Source organism: Takifugu rubripes, chromosome 10 (genome assembly GCF_901000725.2).
Source record: "Takifugu rubripes chromosome 10, fTakRub1.2, whole genome shotgun sequence".
Classification (NCBI taxonomy): domain Eukaryota; kingdom Metazoa; phylum Chordata; class Actinopteri; order Tetraodontiformes; family Tetraodontidae; genus Takifugu; species Takifugu rubripes.
The window spans coordinates 8,043,201-8,061,534 of record NC_042294.1 but is presented as its reverse complement, the minus strand read 5'-3'; the positions used below and the strand labels follow the sequence as shown (position 1 = coordinate 8,061,534).

The 18,334-nt window shown below is 49.9% G+C and overlaps 1 protein-coding gene across 3 annotated transcripts; it reads left to right on the top strand.

Annotated features, from left to right (window-relative positions):
- Positions 1-803: 803 nt before the first annotated feature.
- On the top strand, positions 804-18,306 carry esyt2b (extended synaptotagmin-like protein 2b). 3 transcript variants are annotated; one of them, XM_029843108.1, is made up of 23 exons: positions 804-1,577; positions 3,754-3,795; positions 3,882-4,016; positions 4,212-4,288; positions 4,950-5,022; positions 6,204-6,293; positions 8,531-8,586; positions 10,643-10,763; positions 10,986-11,162; positions 11,247-11,329; positions 11,503-11,551; positions 11,641-11,730; positions 11,800-11,895; positions 11,988-12,089; positions 13,927-14,001; positions 14,617-14,703; positions 14,810-14,959; positions 15,855-16,213; positions 16,486-16,584; positions 16,901-17,032; positions 17,111-17,216; positions 17,287-17,336; positions 17,411-18,306. In XM_029843108.1, exons 1-23 carry the CDS (start codon positions 1,185-1,187, stop codon positions 17,499-17,501), a joined length of 2,733 nt encoding a protein of 910 aa, XP_029698968.1. In that variant the 5' UTR covers positions 804-1,184; the 3' UTR covers positions 17,502-18,306. The 3 variants fall into 3 exon arrangements, with proteins under 3 accessions (XP_029698968.1, XP_029698969.1, XP_029698970.1); XM_029843109.1 differs by lacking the exon at positions 11,988-12,089 and adding an exon at positions 12,679-12,741 and having other exon boundaries at positions 806-1,577; XM_029843110.1 differs by lacking the exon at positions 11,988-12,089 and having other exon boundaries at positions 806-1,577.
- Positions 18,307-18,334: the final 28 nt, after the last annotated feature.

Below are 18,334 nucleotides of genomic sequence, written 5' to 3'. Positions count from 1 at the left end.
TTTTCAGCTTGAGATTGTGAATCATTGTTTCTGTGAACGTCACGCAGGCGCGATGCCCGACTTTAAAATCTTTAAAAGTCTAACTAATGAAATTTGAACCGCTGCAATCCCGAAACAGAAAAAGCCCGTGTTTTTGTGCTTATTTTCAAACATTTTTATTTTTTAATTAAAAAAAAAAAACGCTTTGAAAAAGATAAGCAATTTTTACACTCGCATCATTCCATATATAATACTATAACTGAAAGCCACCCTCATCACTATATTCTAGGATAGATGGATGAGAATTTCCTATTTCGTGCAGTTGGTTGCATGTCCCACATTGCACCTTCAGATGGCACCAGCTTGTCGTTATCGCAGAGTTTAAGTCAAGTCGGTATGTTCAAATAACAACTAAACCCTAACCCTAACCCTAAGAAAAAGGTAAATACTTGCATTCATCTTCCAGCAATGGTTCATCATGAAAACAACTTTTTCCATTCCCACAAGAATGGTAAATGATTTAATAAGGTAATAAGCGTGTGGATTTTCAATTCATATTATAGTTTTATATGTGTATTTATTGCAGAACTAACAAATAAACTGACTTTAATTTTAGATATTTAACATATATAACATGACGTGGTTATCAATCATCCCATATCACTTTATAAAACTTGAACAAGATATCTAATTTATCTCTTTACTGAGGGGCAACAGAATTATCGGCAGGTTGTTTTACTGGAGAAGCGGATGCGGCCTGACGGACGTGAAACCCCGCCCACGTTTAGCCACGCCCCTGCGGCGCCGCTCCATTATGTCATTCAGCACCCGCATTTACCAGCGTGTTCCACCAGATGGCGCTGGTTCACATTTAAACTCCGCTCCGAACCGATCTGGGAGCGCGCTGCGAACACGCTCTGCGTACGTTTTTGGACCTGCTCATTTCAAACCAGCGCGGAGACGGAGCGACTTCTGCCGCCTCGAGTGACTAAAGCCAGGAGGAAAACATGTCTCCACAGGCTTGTGTTTGCTCTGGACATTAAACCGGTGAACGCTGAGGATTTCCCAGAGTGCGATGGGCCGGTGTGCAGGTGAGCCAGCCAGAGAACAGGGTCCCTCGAGGAGACGCTTCGGTCCCTGCGCACCTGGGAACCGTGTCAGCGAGCCGGATCAGCGTTGCAACAGTTTGAAGCCCGATCACAGACATGTCTAGAGACAGCATGACTGGCGTGCGAGGAGCCCATTCACGCAATACGAGCACCAAGGAGAAGGGACACGCCGCTCCGAGCAGCGCGAAGCCCAACTTTCCCCATCCCTCAGCGGGTGGCACCAGCGGCGACACCCCGCTGTCTTGCACCAGCGAGCTGACCCAGACCTGGATCCAGCTGGCCAAAACCTTTGTGCTGATCTTCCCCATTTACGCGCTGGGTTATTTCGAGTTCAGCTTCAGCTGGCTCTTAATCGGACTTGCCATCTTTTTCTGGTGGAGGAGACACACCGGGGGCAAACGCAGCCGAGTGAGCAGAGCTTTTGCCTTCTTTGAGCAAGCGGAGAGAAGTGTCACCCAGAGCCTGAGCACCTCCGATTTACCTCCATGGGTGAGACCCCCCCCCCCCCCCCCCCACCCACCCACTAGAGATAGGCTGCACTCTTTAAAAAGCATGTTGTGATCAATATTTTTGAGCTTCCAGGAAAAGTCCATCAGCTGACCAGAGGAGAGAGCTGTAAAGCTGTGATGGAGCAGCTGTCCCCCCCCCCACCCCCCAGCACTGTGACATTAGATTGAGTCTAAATACAGCAGGGTACAATGGTAAACCAGATACCACGCGAGTCCTGTTATTTTGGGATTCAGACGACTGTCTTGCTGTATCTCACCCTTTCACTGCAACACTTCATTATTAGATAACCCAGCGGGGGTCCTTACTGCCCCCCCCATCCCCCACCCCACAGAACCAGTAAATATCTGCCAGGAGTCCCCCCTCTCTCTCGCATGCTTTGCTTTTAGACGCGTCCTCAAGCTTCTTTACTTTACTGTTGCTATAAACAGTTCTGAAAGGACTCAAGGCCGGGATGGGGGGGGGGGGGGGGGGGGGGGGGGGGGGGGGGTAATAAAAACGGGGCAGGGTCTGCGCAGGGGAAAACTTCCCGGGTCAGAAATGATTCAAAGAGACGTTTTTATTAGCTTTTGTTCTGGAAAAGGCGGACTTTTATCTAAGCAACTGTCAGCTCCTTCTGCTGGTGGCAGGGCCTGATGTGGGTGCACGGGGACGCGGGGAGGGCTGGGTGCCGCTCCCCCCCCCCCAACTTCTGCTGCTGAAGTGCCTTCCTCTTTGTTCCAGGGCTGTTGCCAAGATGTTTGAACGTGACTGCAGCCGCTCACAGTAAAAGCATTTCGCTCTGAATACATTCACGCTTTTATTCGTCTGTCACGTCTCAGCAGTGGTCTGAAGGATGCCGCAGGGGTTAGCCTAGCATAGCCTAGCATAGCCTAGCATAGCCGCTTCAAGGAGGTGGCAGGTTTGATTCCAGGAGTTTTCATGAGACCCTAACTTGCCCCCCTTCCCCCCACTGCGTGTCCAGTGATGGACGGGTGACCTGGCTGAAGTGGATCACATCATGTCCAGTTGTTCCTGGGGGAGACTTTAGAGTCTGGGAATAAGTGGTGGTCAGAAGATGGATGGATGGAAGTGAGGAAACCGTTTCACCCCGTTTCTGAGCACTTTAACCATCAAGCTGCTCCATATCCCTGCAGGGTTTTTCCTTCCTTAATATTGACATAAGACTCAGCTCAGAAGGATATGAAAGGACCCCCAGACCCCACGTTTTGCTGTCAGCAGCAGTCAGTCAGCTCATCCATCAGCCAAAAAAAGGGGACAGTTTCCATTAAATGTGGATTTGGAGGCCGGACGTCATGTTGCAGAGCTCTGGGAGAATTTCCTCTATTAATTCCCCAAATCCTTGTGTTTTTTTCCCCCTTTTCTTGCATATAAACTTACATTTCTGTTTAAGAGTGAACAAAATGTGCCTGCGAGCCATCAGATTTGACTAGAATCATTTTCCCGTCTGTGATCCTCTAAAAGCCCATTTGAACTCCATCTCCCCGTCTCGTCTTCAATATTCCGATTGCTTTTTTTTTGGCATCGGCAGTTATTCCAAACTTTGACACAAATGCTAGATGAGGCCTTTTAGCACTGCCTCCATTAGCAAACGGAAACTGTCGTGTCCCACCGACGCTCCGGCCGGATGAGTCACTCCATCCCGGCCACGAGTGCATAAACAGGCTGTTCATCTGGGCTTTGCTCAGGTGCTGGGGGGGGGCCCCGGCGCAGCCCTTTAGTGGAAGGCATCGACTTGATTTCAGACACGTTCTGTCTCCTAATGTTAAATCAATGCCTGGTTTAATTTGGCCCTTCGGTTTCCTCACCGTGAGGAAGCCATCCTCGGACAAATAGCACAAATCCCTGACAAATACGGGAATTCCCCGGACAGGCGGCCTCCATCTGATTGATTTCGTGTGGGCAGGTTCTCTGGTGTCATTTTTAATGTGAGCCTTGTTTGGCCTCCATCCTCAGCTTTACTGTCCCCGTGGGAAGGTGGACGTTGGCTCTTCCTTACAGGACACCAGGACACGGCTTTCCTTCACAATTCCCGGGCGATGTATTAGCAGCATGTTAGCGTCCGGAAAAATTGTGTCTGACCGCCAGAATTCTTGATTTCCGTCCCCGCATCACCTCCCGACGACGTTTGCTCCTCTCTTGTTTTCCCTTCTCCCAGGTCCACTTCCCGGACGTGGAGCGAGTGGAGTGGCTGAACAAGGTAAGGTCGTCCCAGCTCTTCCGGTTGGTTCTGGCTCCCAGCGGAGCCGGGAAGCTTCTAAATCCTCGGCTGGATCCTCGTTTCAGACGGTCGGACAGATGTGGCCCTACATCTGTCAGTTTGTGGAGAAGCTCCTCCACGAGGCGCTGGAGCCGGCCGTGAAGGCGTCCGACCCCCACCTCAGCACCTTCTGCTTCAGCAAGATCGACATCGGAGACAAAGTGAGTGGGGGGGGGGGGGGGGGGGGGGGGGGGGGGGGGGCAGCTGGACGCACACGTGCACGACACATTCGCTCTGGTCATAAATAGCTTCCACGTGCGGGTCAAGATGGAGAGGGGTCAGATTGGTGGTACCGTTTGGGACGGGGGGGTGTGGGGGCCGGACTGACTGTGATGTGCGCCTGTGTTGCGGTGTAGCCCCTGAGGGTCAACGGGGTCAAGGTTTACACGGAGAACGTGGACAAGAGACAGATCATCATGGATCTGCACATCAGGTGAGCCTCATTGGGATTATTCATTATTCGAGGGGAAAGCTTGTAATAACTGCGTTATAACATAACAAAATGTGCATTTCCTCTCAACGATGTCACTTCCTGCTGTAAATCGATGGCCGGGTCCCGTTTCGCTCCGAGGACGGGCTTTTAGAGGCTCCAGTTACACCCGATACGGCGCCTCCTCCGATGTGTTTCTGTGACTTTTCCCCAACACGAAGCGTCGCCGGAGAGTGCACGTGGAATCAGTGCTGCCGGGGCTCCGGAATGGCGACGCTAAACCGGAATTAGTGCTTCAGTGAAGCTTATTTCAGCGGCTCTCTGAGGACGTCCGTCTGGATTCAGAAGGACAGGCGTCAGAGCTGCTCGCTGCCGCGGCACAAACACTGAAACGTTGTGTTTATGGTGCTTTTATGGCACCAGAGAGCGGCAAAGGGAGCCATTTTGTCTCGCGTTAGCGGCCGCTGCCATTGTGCTCGCCGCCCCACGAGCTAAAACTGCCAAAAAGGCTGTGAGGCGACCCTGAATCAGAGCAAATTCAGGGCGTTGCTGATTGAGATGACGGCCAGCAATGGTACAATCCCCTTCCATGAGCTCTGTCGGCGCAGGAGGAACCTTTCACTCCTTCCATCCAGCATATTTGGTCTTTTGCTTTGTCTCCCAGCTTCGTCGGCAACACCGAGATTGAAATCGACATCAAACGCTACTACTGCAAAGCCGGGATCAAGAGCATCCAGGTAAGACGCGCTCCTGTTTCCTGTTTCCTGTTTCCAGAATAATTCCGGCCCACGTGTTTCATCGCGCCACCAAATTCCCTCGGTTTGCAGAGCTGCTGCTAAACGAGGCTGCTTGTGCTGCATGAAAGTCCGTTTGTGACGTAAATCTGGATTAGATGTTCCTCTTAAGAGGCAGATTATGAAGAGGACGACCGTTTAAAGACTCCCGGAGGAGTGAAGCATGCAGTGATGGAGTGCATGCGATTAAAAAGTGTAAATAGAAATTAATTAGCAAGGGTCACGTGGCAGCGAATTTAGCGCCGTCTCCATCGTTAGCGCCTTCCTCGGCTCCCTCTACGTTATTATTGCGTTGCGCGCCTGTTGTTCTTGCGCGTCCTTGACCCCCTTTTTGCTTTGCTGCAGTGGAGGAAAATAAATTGGCACGTCTCCATGGCAACGGAATGCCGTCGGGTTTGTCCCTGCGAGACATTTGCTGCCTGCCGCCCTCATTACGTAACACTGTCAGACCCGCTCATGAGCCCTGCTCAGTGTCAAACGTTGACACGCTGATCCGCGGCTCAGCCGACTTTATTGGACCGTCTTCGTCCTTTACAGCCCGTTTTATCGCTCCTCTTCGCACCCACGACGCGCGGAACCATTAAACCTGCGGAGGAATTCCATTTCCTCACCAATCAACTGCATTAATGAGATGTCACCCAATGAAATAAACAACCGCACCCGCCTAGCCGCTAGCTTAGCATAGCACAAAGCAGACCGTGATGTGTCTGAATAACGGGATCAATAATTAGGCATTTATTCGTTTTACTACAGTCATAAATGTCGTTTTTCTACTTTATTCTTTGTGACATTTGCTGAAACGCCAAATAGATCCCCGAAAATTTGGCGGGAACCTCGCTTTTCAGGCCCCAGCTGAAGTCCGTCCTCCCGGTGCGGATCGGAGCAGCTGCGCGGCGTCGGCGTGATGCACGCGAAGCGCCTCCGACGCCATAATCCGCCATAAACTGTCACAACAAGCGGCGGAGGAGGCGGAGGGAGACGCGGGGCAGGTGTGAAAAGACGGCGTGATTGAGTTTCAGACCCGTCACGCGCCGCATCTCGCCGCTCCCCTCTTGACTGATGGCCGCCGCGAGCCCCATTTAGCCCGGCCGGCGTGTCAGCCTGTCCCTCCTTTGTTCCCGTAGATGCACGGCGTGCTGAGGGTGGTGATGGAGCCGCTGCTGGGGGATCTGCCTCTGGTCGGAGCGCTGTCGGTCTTCTTCCTCAAGAAGCCCGTAAGTTCAACTTAGTGACACCAGTTAATTTAATTTACCCGGACTTACAGGATCTAATTACACATGGGGGGGAAGGGGGGGGGGGGGGAGTTATTAGACTGGGATCTGTGTGTGGAAACTCCAAACAAGGACTCTCGTTTTCCATTACAGCGGCGGAATGCTTTGGATGGCCGACGCTCTTTTCTTTTTTTTCACTCTCCGACATCTTTATTGATATTTTCCCCACAAAACGCAGGATTCCTGACGCACGTCCTCTATTGATTCACTGATCGATCGTCGGGGGGGGGCGGGTCGCGCAAATGAAGTGACCCCTGTCTCAGAAATGCAAGTGGGTTTTAAACGTGCTGCGGTTTTAACTGGGAAGTCCAGGTCCTCCATCGGGACACGTCCCAGAGGAGAGGCGGTCCCCCCCCCCCCACCAGACCAACGGGCCACGCCGCTGATGGAATCTGTTGCGGCCTTGCTGATGGTCGCTCCACAACTCTTCCACTCATTAGTGGCGCCGAAAGGGCAGCATCACCTCCGGGAAGCAGGGGCGGAATCGGAATCCCGCTCCGGCTTCGTCTCCTCCTCCAACACGGTGATTTTCCTGCTTCCGCGCTTTCATCGTTGCGAGTTCTCCAGCTCCAGCTGCTGAGGAGCTTGACCGATTTCCACCAAATGGGAAAAACCCAGCGGAACCGTAGCGGAGCTTTAAATAGCTGCAGATCAAGCAAGTCCTACTTTTGGAGATTTCCCGGGAAGCGGCGCTCTGCGGGAGCTCAAGGTGGTTCGAAATCTGCAGGAGGCAGCAGCCCCGCTCCGTAAATCGGGTCCCACGTGGACCGAACACACCGAACAGCGGAGCATTCCGCCGCCAATCTTCCATCAGGAGAAATAAAGTCCTGGAATGATGAATCCCCCGATCCTGGAACTCATCTGCATTCCTTGAGGCCACCGTACAAGGTCGGCTCCCGACTGCCAAATGAATTTCCACACCATAAGAGGTTCTGGCCCCCAGCGCTTGTGCACCGGCGTGAAGAGGTTCACACAGCTCAGACGATCAATGTTCACACAATTAGAGCAGCCAGCCAGCTTATTTGTCAAAAGGAAAAACCATCCTACATCAGGGGGGGGCTAGATCCAGTCCTGGGGGGTGCAGCCAGGCCAGGTTTTCTGTCCTACCGTGCAGGGACCCGTCGTTGGCGCTCCTGGTAGGACAGAAAACCCAGTTTGCCCTCAAGGACTGGAAATGGGCGTCCCTGTTCTACATCATATGACTGAATATTATCCACCATTCGTCCCTAATTTGTGTTTTGGACTGTCCCAGGTTAGCCGTTCCGGTCGCTACCTCCGTTCTTCACATTAACAGCGAGTTAACACAATCTTGCTAGCTTAAAATCCCCCAGAAGACAAATTGACTTGCATAGATTGAACCCATTTTTACTCCAAGATATCCTGTAAATGTGCCAGTGCTCCTGCCAATAACCCCCCCCCCCCCAACACACACACACACCCACACCCACACACACACACACACACACACACACACACACACAATCATTCCTGACTGGGGCTAAGCTGGTTAGCAGGTGAATGATGGCTGGATGATAAATCTCGTGATGCACTTGCTGTAAAACGAGGGTCTTCAGGGATCACGTCTACAACCTGCCCCCCGCTGTAACCCCCCCCCAGCGCTCCTGCCTCCCCTGCAGTCTGCTGTGTGTGATGCAGTGTTACTGACCTGAATCAGGAAATGAAACACTCGCCACGGGGGCAGAGTGCGGTCCAACGCCGCCTCTCCTTCGGGCCGAGCCGGCGCCGGAACAGTCTGTGGGTGACAGCCCTGAGCTGCTGCCCGTTTTAATCAGATTGGAGCCATTTTAAAGGTGTAAAAGTAGCCAAAGTAGCTGATTTAGCTCATCTGCGTAGGGCTCAAACGCGCTAAAACCCACCCAGAGACGGCTGTAATAATATTTCAGCTTCCTTCTATTCCCAAACCGGAAAGAAGCTAAATAAATCACAAATTCCTGTAAATAATAGATATGACAACAATGTAGGAGATAGGGGCGCCAGAAAAGTGTTTGACTAAAACACTAAACTTTTGATTTATTGTGCTAGACGCTGCGTAGGACATTAATCAGGAGGGGGGGGGGGGTGTTGTGAAGCCCAACGCTGCGGCAGACAATAAAGTTGAAGGTTTGAATCCACTGAATCCACTCGTAGACTCACTTCCTGTGTGTTCTCCCTGTGTTTAGCTCCTGGATGTGAACTGGACCGGCCTCACTAATATCCTCGACATTCCTGGACTCAGGTAGTTAAACCTCTCCGTAGCGTTGTGATCCATTGATCCCACTTTCTGCCCAATCTTGTTGTTATGACAACCCTGGTTCTGTTTGTTTTTATGACAGGGTCATATATGATGAAAGGAAAATAGGACTTAAATGGTACCAGACGAGTTGATCGGTAGTTTCTTACTGTATTGGGCCTAATTGAGCAGAGAGTGAAAGAACAGTTAGGCGTTGCTAGGCGTTGCTAGGCGACCACGGCGCTCAGTCATGATGACGACTGAGGGGATCACACACGTGCTCAGGAGTCGCCGCTGCTCCGCGGGGCGGTTGTGCAATGCGGTGCATGTGGGGCACGTGTGTGTGTGTGTGTGTGTGTGTGGGGGGGGGGGGGGGGGGGGGGGGCAGACAGCATCAGCTGCTGGCTGTTTGTTGTCACTGTTGCGTTGCTGTGTTGTTGTTTACGACATGCAGCCGCACCAGCAGCTCTGTGAGGGCAAAAAGGACTCAATAATGAAATGAACAACGCTCATTTAGCCCCCTCCCCACCCCCCACCCCCCACCACACACAAGCTTGATTATTTACCCTCGTGGGCCCGGTGAAGTATGAATGGTGCAGGAGACGCATCGGTTCTTTCTTGATCTTAAGCCATCCTGCTAATGTGATGTTTGCTAATTAGCGTGATGGCGACTACCTGTCAATCACCAGAGACAGCCTGCCCTCGCCTTTAATTAGCCTCTGTGCTGTCCATGTTTATTTATAGCTGCTCAGGATAATGCTAACGCAGCTTGGCTCATCTAATGCATGTTTCAGGTTAGCGTGTTAGCATAGCAACATATGATCTCGAGGATCTTCCCAGATAGGGATTACTAGTGTTAGCCAGTGTCTATCTTACATTAGCATGACTGGGACATGAATCTGTCTTTATTGCACATTTAAACATAATCTGTTGTGTAAACGTGTTCAGAGATGTGGTCTAAAGAGTGGAAATGGAGCGTGTTAGCACTTGCTTCTCTTAGGTAATAGACTGTCCTTGCGTGTCCTCAGAAATGCTGGATTTTACTGTTATGACTGCATAAAAGGCGGCGTGTGGAGATGTTCCCTTGTTTATGCCAGGGGAGCCACTAAAACGCAGCAATAAAGCCCCCGCTACTGCAGGGCTCCCATCACACCCCCGATGTGGCTGTGCGCCGCCCCGACCCTCCGCAGGCGGCTACCGTCTCCACAAACGGGCTCGGCCTCAAACGCCACTTTGCTTCCTTGGAGTTTGCCTTCAAAATTGATTTTCAGTTGTAATTAGTGGTGGTGTGGCGCCGACCTGCTGTTTCAAATGTCAAATAGCTTCTGGGCAGCTGTGTATTTGCCCCATCTGTGGGGTAAAATATTCTTATCCTGAGGGCTCAGGTGATTCACCAACCTCCAAGTAGCTCTTCTCAATCTAGATGCCAAACGTTTCATTTTCATTATCCATGTTTCAACATTCTTCTTTTTTATGCAAACTGCCTGCATCAATAACAAATACCATCATTTTTTACGACGCGTGTGTCAACAGGCTATTTAAGGGTTTTATAATTAAGCTTATGCAAACAATAGCAATTATGCAAAACAATAGCTGTAAACCTGCTCAACTCCTCCTGTGACGTCACAGATGTATTTTTTACAGTGTGTAATAACCTAAGCATGCAAATCACCGTGTTTTTGTGTGCACGGTGAAATATTTACATGTGTACCGGAGAGAGGGTCCCCCTCCGGAGATGCTAATATGTTGCTAATGCTGTTAGCTTTATAAAAAGGTCATTTTTAATTGTAGTGCTAATTTTTTTATCAGGCGATTACAACTTTTTTCACTTGCGGATGCGGGCTGAAAAGTCTTTTTTTTTTCTTCCTCTGGCACCGTTGTCCCCCCCCCCCCACACGCTTTAAACGGTATCGTCGGACCCCCGATTCCTTAAATCCCGTCTTTTTCCTTCGCTAGCGTCAGAAACATTAACTAAACTGAGATTAGAGGAGAATATTTATAACCCAAGGGCCCCCTCGCTTTAATAATTCAGTGCTTCATTCCCCCCCCCCCCCCCCTACAGCGGCTTCTCCGACAGCCTCATCCAAGACCTCATCAACAGCTACCTGGTTCTGCCCAACCGCATCACCGTCCCGCTGGTCGGCGATGTCCAACTGGCCCAGCTGCGCTTCCCGATGCCGAAGGTGGGAAAATTGTGAACGTGGAGCGAATGAATTCACGCAATCGTTCATCTCTGGGTTGGAAATTCATGCCTCGACCCCGGCAGGTCCGGGTGACACGTTTTCTGCTTCGAGAGCGCGTATCCATGGCAACGGCTGACACGCCAGGAGATTTTAATGCTGTGCTTCCCATTTTTATTCATTTGGATGTATTAAAACCCATGAACTGACTCATCGGCTCTGCAGGGGGTCCTGAGGATCCACTTCCTGGAGGCTCTAGACCTGGAGGGGAAGGATCAGTTCCTGGGGGGGCTCATAAAGGGGAAGTCCGACCCGTACGGCGTGCTACAGATCGGTAACCAGCTGTTCCAGAGCAAGACGGTCAAGGAGAGCCTCCACCCGAAGTGGAACGAAGTCTACGAGGTGAGGGGGTGACCCCCCCTTCCCCCCCCCAGCAGTGCAGCAGGAACATTCGGATTTGATGGTAATCTTCTTCTGTGGTTTCAGGCGCTGGTGTACGAGCACTCGGGGCAACATCTCGAGATCGAGCTGTTTGACGAGGACCCGGACAAGGACGACTTTCTGGGGAGGTGAGCTTCTCCTCAACCCCCCCCCCCCAGCAAGGCAAAAGCGTCCAAGCTCAGAAACAAAGTGTTGCCTTAAAGGCTGTAATAACCCCCCCCCCCCCCCCCCCCCGATCAATAGGCTGATCATATTTATCGGTGTGATTTCTTCAGTTGCTTTCTGTCGTTTGTCGCCGCAGCCTGATGATCGATTTGACGGAGCTGCACAAAGAGCAGAAGGTGGACGAGGTACGTCAAATCACGCCGCTTTTAATGCTAAGCTAAGCTAGCTGGGATGGGTTAGCTCCTAACTGGCCACTTCCCCTTCAACGCTGCAGTGGTTCGATCTGGAGGAAACGTCCACGGGGAAGCTCCACCTGAAGCTGGAGTGGCTCTCTCTGCTGTCCACGCCCGAGAAGCTGGAGCAGGTACGCCCTTTTATTCCGCCCGCCGCCGCGCCACGCTAAAAATGCTCTTCCTCCGTGCCGTCCAATCAGGTGCTGCGAAGCGTGCGCGCGGACAGAAGCCTGGCCAATGACGGCCTGTCGTCAGCCCTGCTGGTGGTCTACCTGGACTCGGCCCAGAACCTGCCGGTAAGATGTTACGATGAAGCAGAACACCTCATCTCTCCTGATCCTCCATGACTCCATCTTTTATTCCCTCTCCTCTTCCTCTCCGCCTGAAGAGCGTCTTCACGGGCAGCCTAGGCTGCGGGAACTTAAGCCAGAGGAAAGCGTCAGGTCTGGTCTTTTGCGAGACCAATACCTCAGAGTATAGAAAGATATGCGTGAGTTTCCCTGCTGACGTTAGCGTTAGCCGTGTGGGAGTCGTGAAGCATGTGCTAGCTGCACGGTTTTATTAATAATAATAATAATAATAATAATAATAATAATAATCATCAACACAGGGCAAACTGGACCCAGTTAGGGTGCCTGGTGGTCACAAAAGCCGACTCTCTGGTCCAGGCTCACATTTAAAAGCAGGGTTGGGGTAGCTTTTATCACATTTATCCTTATCCAAGTAACAAAAGGCGATTTTCACTTTGGTTTTGTGCAATATACTATTCTATTTATCTGATTTGAAGGATTCTCTACGCAATAATTACAGATTTATTGATTTTATTTCAGCTTTTGCACTATTTCTGAAAAGAACATTGTAGCTGGCTAATCTTGCGTCCCGATTACCTGGTAAAGAAGAGACTTTGTTAGAAGCGGCTCCAATTTCTGGCCTAGATTTTCACCCGCGTCTCTATCAGCTCTCTTCCTGCTTTTCATTTATCCCCCCATCATTAATGATTCAATGCTTTTCTCTCATCCATGTTCACTCGCTCCCGTCCTACTAACGTTGGGTGTGATTTTTCTCTTTGTGGCATAAAGAGTAACCTGTCAGATTTCACCTATGACGGGTCGAAGCAAGTCTCGGTCTTTAAAGTCCTGAAGGTAACGTCGGGATTAGCGGAGCTAAAGAATCGGCTGCATGCGCGGGTCCCCTCCCAACGTGGTGTGACGAGCGGACGAGCTGATTGGTCCGCTCTGCATGCAGGTGGATGCATTCTCTGTTGGTTCCTCGGTGTTTTCAGTGCTCTGTGACTTCACACCGTCTCTAACCAGTGTGACTGTGCATGTAAAAGCCCGGTAACAACACTGAGAGTTGCGAGAGGATGAAAACCTGCTCTTCAGTCTTTAAAACCAAGCAAACCCCTTTTTATGGCGAATTCAAGGAGAAACGACCCCCCCTGTCTACGCACCAGCCCCCTGTGAGCTGGTTTATTGCAGTGGAAGTAATTTAGTGTTCAGCAAACCCGCAGCACAGGTCGCGTTAGCCAAACAGGAATATCATTATGTCAACCGCGAGGGGAATATGTGGGGAAAGAATAGAACCACCCATTTATAGCGAGTATAGCGAGTAAAAACACAGCAGGCTGGAAGAGAAAAAGACCAGTTGTTTAGCATGCGATGCTAGCTGCAGTATACGTACAGGATATGCAGGCGTGTTGCTGTGTTTAGCATTAAAGCAGAGTTAGTTGACAAGCTCGGTAGCACCATTTAATGTTGGAGAATTCTGAGCTGGATACAGTGATTATCTTACACACAGTGTCAGGTGTCAGGCTGGTGCTTGTGAGTGTTGAGAAGCGTTTAAAAACGTATTGATGCGTAAACACGTGAAGAACAAACTCTCGTGCTGCGAGCACCTGACGTGTGCTTGGACCATGGAGGGACGGCGCTCCAGTGTTAGGGGAAAAAAAGAAGCCATAAAAGTTCTAATGGCCCCCTTCTGTCCTACATTTAGCATTAATTAGCTTTCACACATAATTCTGAGCTTAAATCTAATACTGGAGAGTTGAATTCCCCCCCCCCCCCCCCCCCCCCCATATGCAGCGTCTTTATTATTCTGAATAAGCCTCCGCCGTTGAAACACAGTGTGCTAAAATTAGATGGCGGTCTCCTTGGTAGCCTCTCTGCCTGCAGCCCTGCTTGTCAAATGTGTGGCATCACTCTTTCTTCCCTCAAACTGTTCACTCCTTCACCGCTGCGTGCCTGACGGTCCAGATATTTGAGCCTGGGTGTGATTATCTTCTTTTGCCTCAGACATGGCTGAATCAGCTTTTATTTACTGTCTAACAGTCTGCAAAGAAGAGCAGCAGTGAGCCCAATCCTTTCGTGCAGCTGACCGTTGGACACAAGACTCTGGACAGTAAGGTGAGTTAGCATGAGTGCAGTGGAAGTTTTTAAGCCGAATCAGTGAGTCCGGACAGGTAAACACTGAAAAAAGGAGGTTCTATTACCCAGAATTCCCCCAACCCTTTCCAGACTGTGCGTTAGCAAGCAACGGCTAGCTATAGCGCTCTAAATTCTAAACTAAACAACCAGCTCAGCAGAGAAGCAAAAAAAAAAAAGAATTCCGTCCAATGATAACGCGCCGGTCTTTGATTTTAGGCTTTGATCTTTTGCTACGTATCCAAACGGGCGAAGTTCAAACACACTTGAGCGGCAGCAGAGCTAAAACTCGGACTTGGAGTCGGATTAAACTTCAGAAAAAACGCTTCTTTCTTAATTGTATATTCATAGAAAGGTTTCTGGTGGCCGGTAGACGATGACAGCTGTAAAAGTAATTATGGCTCTCAATCAGAAACTAAAGGGGAGGGACGATAAATGACATGTTAAACGGAAGAAGATGCCGCACCACAAGTATCTGGAAATTCATTTTTTTAGGCAGAACTTAAAGCACCAGTGAGTCATTCAAGTTTTATATTCCCTGAAATCTTTTCTCCTCTCAAATCTGTTTATTGGAAATTTTAATTCATGTCCGTCAAGATCCGCTTCAAGAGCAAGGACCCGCTGTGGGAAGACTGTTTCTCCTTCCTGGTTCACAATCCCAGGAGGCAGGAGCTGGAGGTGGAGGTAATCTTTTACAATTCGTCACCAGTTTCACCACAACGCTCAAAATTTGGGGGGGAAATTGCGGCCGACTTGACTGACGGCTCCGTTTTTCTGCCTGTTTCTGCAGGTGAAAGACGACAAGCACAAGTGCACCCTGGGAAATCTGACGGTGCCTCTCGGCATCCTGTTGGAAGAGGAGGACATGACACTGACTCAGGGCTTTCCCCTGAAGAACTCCGGACCCAGCTCCATCATTAAGCTGAAGATGGCCCTGAGAGTGAGTAATGGACCATTATCCCTAAACGGGGCTTCCTGTTAGCGACCGCAGGTGTTCGGAACCTGCTGAGTCTGCTTAGAGGAGTCAAAGCTGCAGCGTCGGCAACGAGCTAAAATTCACAACGACCTTAATGGTCGAGCGGGTGAGATTTAGGGACACCTGGAGGTGGACGTGTAAATTGCCCCCCCCACCCCCACCCCCAAAAAATAGGATTCAAAAAGTCTGTGAAGTTTTTATCTCCTCCCAAAGGCAGCTAAAAATAATGGTAACCATCTGAAATCTCTGCTAGCCTCCGACGCATCCGTGATTTGCCATTTGCCTTCAAAATTAATTTTCAGAAATGAAATGAAAAAAAATCCATTTGAAACCCTGAAAACGAAAGGGCAGAAAGAGCAAGGCTGCAATTTCCTGCTGGAAATGTCAGCCCCCCCCCCCCACTTTGGCAGTGGAATTGAAGCGGATGGAATTTACCTTTCTGGAACACAAGGAGTCAACCGGCTTCACGGGCGCTCCCTCCCCCGACTCACGGTGGAGCTGAACCTCTGAAGCCCAATTTAAGGGGCTCTGCCGTGACATCACACCGATTCAATATTCTGATTTAGAATAACAATCTCTTCGCCTCTGCCATTAACCTCCCCCCCACGCCGCTGCCAGAAAACCGCACTGACCTTTTAGAAACAGAACCCAACCTCCTCTATTGAATCATCGAGGGGGGGGACGGGTCAGTAGCGTTGAAGACGTACTAATTAATTATGACAAATGAAGAAGTGGTTAATAAAAGAGGAAGTTCATGACCCCGGTTGCTAGCCTCGCTAGCATTAGCAAACAGAAAACTGCGTATTCGAGTGAGAAAGACGTCAAGAGAGACTCTTTTTGTCTTCTGGTGTTGCCGTAGATTCTCTCCCTGGAGAAGCAGGTGTCCTCCGACCAGCCGTCCTCCGTCCAGGTCAGAAAGTCCAGCTTGGCGCAGCCTCCCCCCACGGCCGCCGCCTCTCCCAGACGCTCGGTCTCAGACTCCCCTCTGCCCCCGCCCACGCCCCCGCCGCCTACAGACCTTTCCGCCCCGACCCGCCCTCAAAAGGAGGGCGAGCCGTACTCGGCCAGCCCCCGCCGCAGCACCTCCAGCCTCAGCAGCTACATGTCCAGCTCCCAGAAGCACCTGTCCCACAAGGAGTCCACGCCCAGCCTGGTCTCGGACATCTCTCTGCCCTTCGCCACGCTGGAGCTCCAGCAACGGCTGCGTCAGCTGCAGAAGTAAAAGCATGTTTTTATTACACTTTCACAATAAAATATACTGTAATTACGTTGTCATAACCTCCAGTTCAGTTATTATATATGTTCTCCTAATGCACTTTCAGTGTCCTGCTTCTTGTATCTGCAGCTGCTACTGACAGGATGTTTCTGGAATATGTATCCGAATGAATGTTTAATCCCGTTCAGGTCGTCCGTCTGTATCCGCCTGATCCGGGTTTGTATAAATTCTGCCGCAGTCCGGGAGTGACAGTCCCGCTCTGCTCTGTTGACAGTGGGTCGGCTCCCGGCCAGTTCCCCCTGGGAGAGGTCCAGCTGACGGTTCGACACAGCCCCCAGAGGAACAAGCTCATAGTGGTGGTGCACGCCTGCAGGTCAGATCAGGAATGCACCGTTTCACATTAAAGCAATTATTGCCCCATTTTAAGGCTGTCAGAGACGCTACGGTGGCTGCCGAGGACCAAACTGCGTCCACAGATGTGTCCAGTGGCACCGAGCTGAGAACAATTGATTGAATTGGATGTTTATTTTACTTAAATCACATTGAGCCGAGTTTGATTGTTCCAGGCCACCGTAGAAAGGGGCGGAGCAACTTTAAAAAGTTACTAGTTTGCACTTTATTGTCAATCCCATCATTAAGTTTGGCTTTAAAACCATAGGAAAGTTTAAAAAAGGCGTTTTTGTCTTCAGAAACCTGATCGCCTTCACCAAAGACGGCTCAGATCCTTTCATACGACTCTATCTGCTGCCCGACAAGAGCCGCACAGGCAAGAGAAAGACCACCACGGTGAAGAGGACGCTGAACCCCATTTACGATCAGACGTGAGTCCGCATCTGTTGGCCCCCCTCCCCCAGGTGCTAAAGGAGCGATTGTTCCGTAACAGAGCTTCTGATGCGCAGGTTTGAGTTCAGCGTCTCTGTGGTGGAGCTCCACCGGAGGACTCTGGACGTAGCGGTGAAAAACGGAGGGGGCCTCCTGTCCAAACACAAAGGGCTTCTGGGAAAGGTCCTGTCTGTACATTCTGTTTGAGCCTCAGAGCAGAACAGTCCAGAAACAAGTCCGTTGTACGTTGCAGGTGTTGGTGGATTTGAGCAGCGAGGACATATCGAAAGGATGGACTCAGTGGTAAACTTTGGATTTTAGCTCTCCTTCAGTTTTCAGTCTTCACCTGTTCTAGCGTTTCTCATATTCTCCCACAGGTATGATCTAAGTGAGGATGGCTGTTCGTCTCAAGCTCTGAGGAGTCTTCAAGAGCCCCACTCACACAGTGAAAACGCCTCCTTGCTGTAATATATTGATTTACTTTATATATTGCATTTTTAGACCCCCCTCCCTCCCTGTTGTTTACAGCTTTGATTTCAGCATGCAGACTTTTTACAATCTTTATGTCAACTCTGTAATTACTGTAACTGTTTTGGAACACACGACCTGCCTTGTCCCCGTTTTCAGTGTAAATAAGGACTTGTTAATATAGCCAGGCATAGATGCAGCGTTTTCCACTGATTGTGATAAATTCCATTAAGCCACTTTATTTATTGCCACGTCATGCTTTAAACTAAAATGTGAGACAATTCTGTGAGAGGAAACTCTCACCAAAGGGTACAACGACAATAATATGCATAAGTAGCCTTCCTTCCTTTGACATGTTTTGTAATTTCATTGATTGTCTTGCTTTGATTAATGCTTGGTTCCAAACATCACTTGGTACATATGCAAAGAATGAAGCAGTTTATCTATTTTATGAGGACCTTTAGTTTTGAGCAGTTATCTTAGATACTGTGGGCATATGGGGCATTTTTAGGGCTATGATCAAGTGCTGTAAAGTCTGAACTGTATAAAGGATACTTGAATAAGAGAGTGATTATCGTTCAAACAAAATGATGATGAAAGTGAATGACAGGAGCAAAGCTACGTTAATGGTATTTATGAGCAGAGCTGATGGATTTTAAGATGACACAGACTTGTCACGAGGCTTGTACATGTTTGTTATATATCCTGTGCCTTAAGAAGTATGTCATTTTGGCCTTCCTAATGTCTTTATTTTGATCCAATGCCTCATGGATTTTTGAAGAATAAAAGATCTCGCTTGTGAAAATATTGCTGGTGTGAATCCTCTTTTCAAA

What these genes read in the sequence shown, in the direction of transcription:
- esyt2b (XM_029843108.1), top strand. Translation starts at nt 1,185, where the DNA reads ATGTCTAGAGACAGCATGACTGGCGTGCGAGGAGCCCATTCACGCAAT. An exon ending in GGCAGGAGCTGGAGGTGGAG is followed by an intron (nt 14,704 to 14,809) that starts GTAATCTTTTAC and finishes CTGTTTCTGCAG; the next exon opens with GTGAAAGACGACAAGCACAA. An exon ending in ACAAAGGGCTTCTGGGAAAG is followed by an intron (nt 17,217 to 17,286) that starts GTCCTGTCTGTA and finishes TGTACGTTGCAG; the next exon opens with GTGTTGGTGGATTTGAGCAG.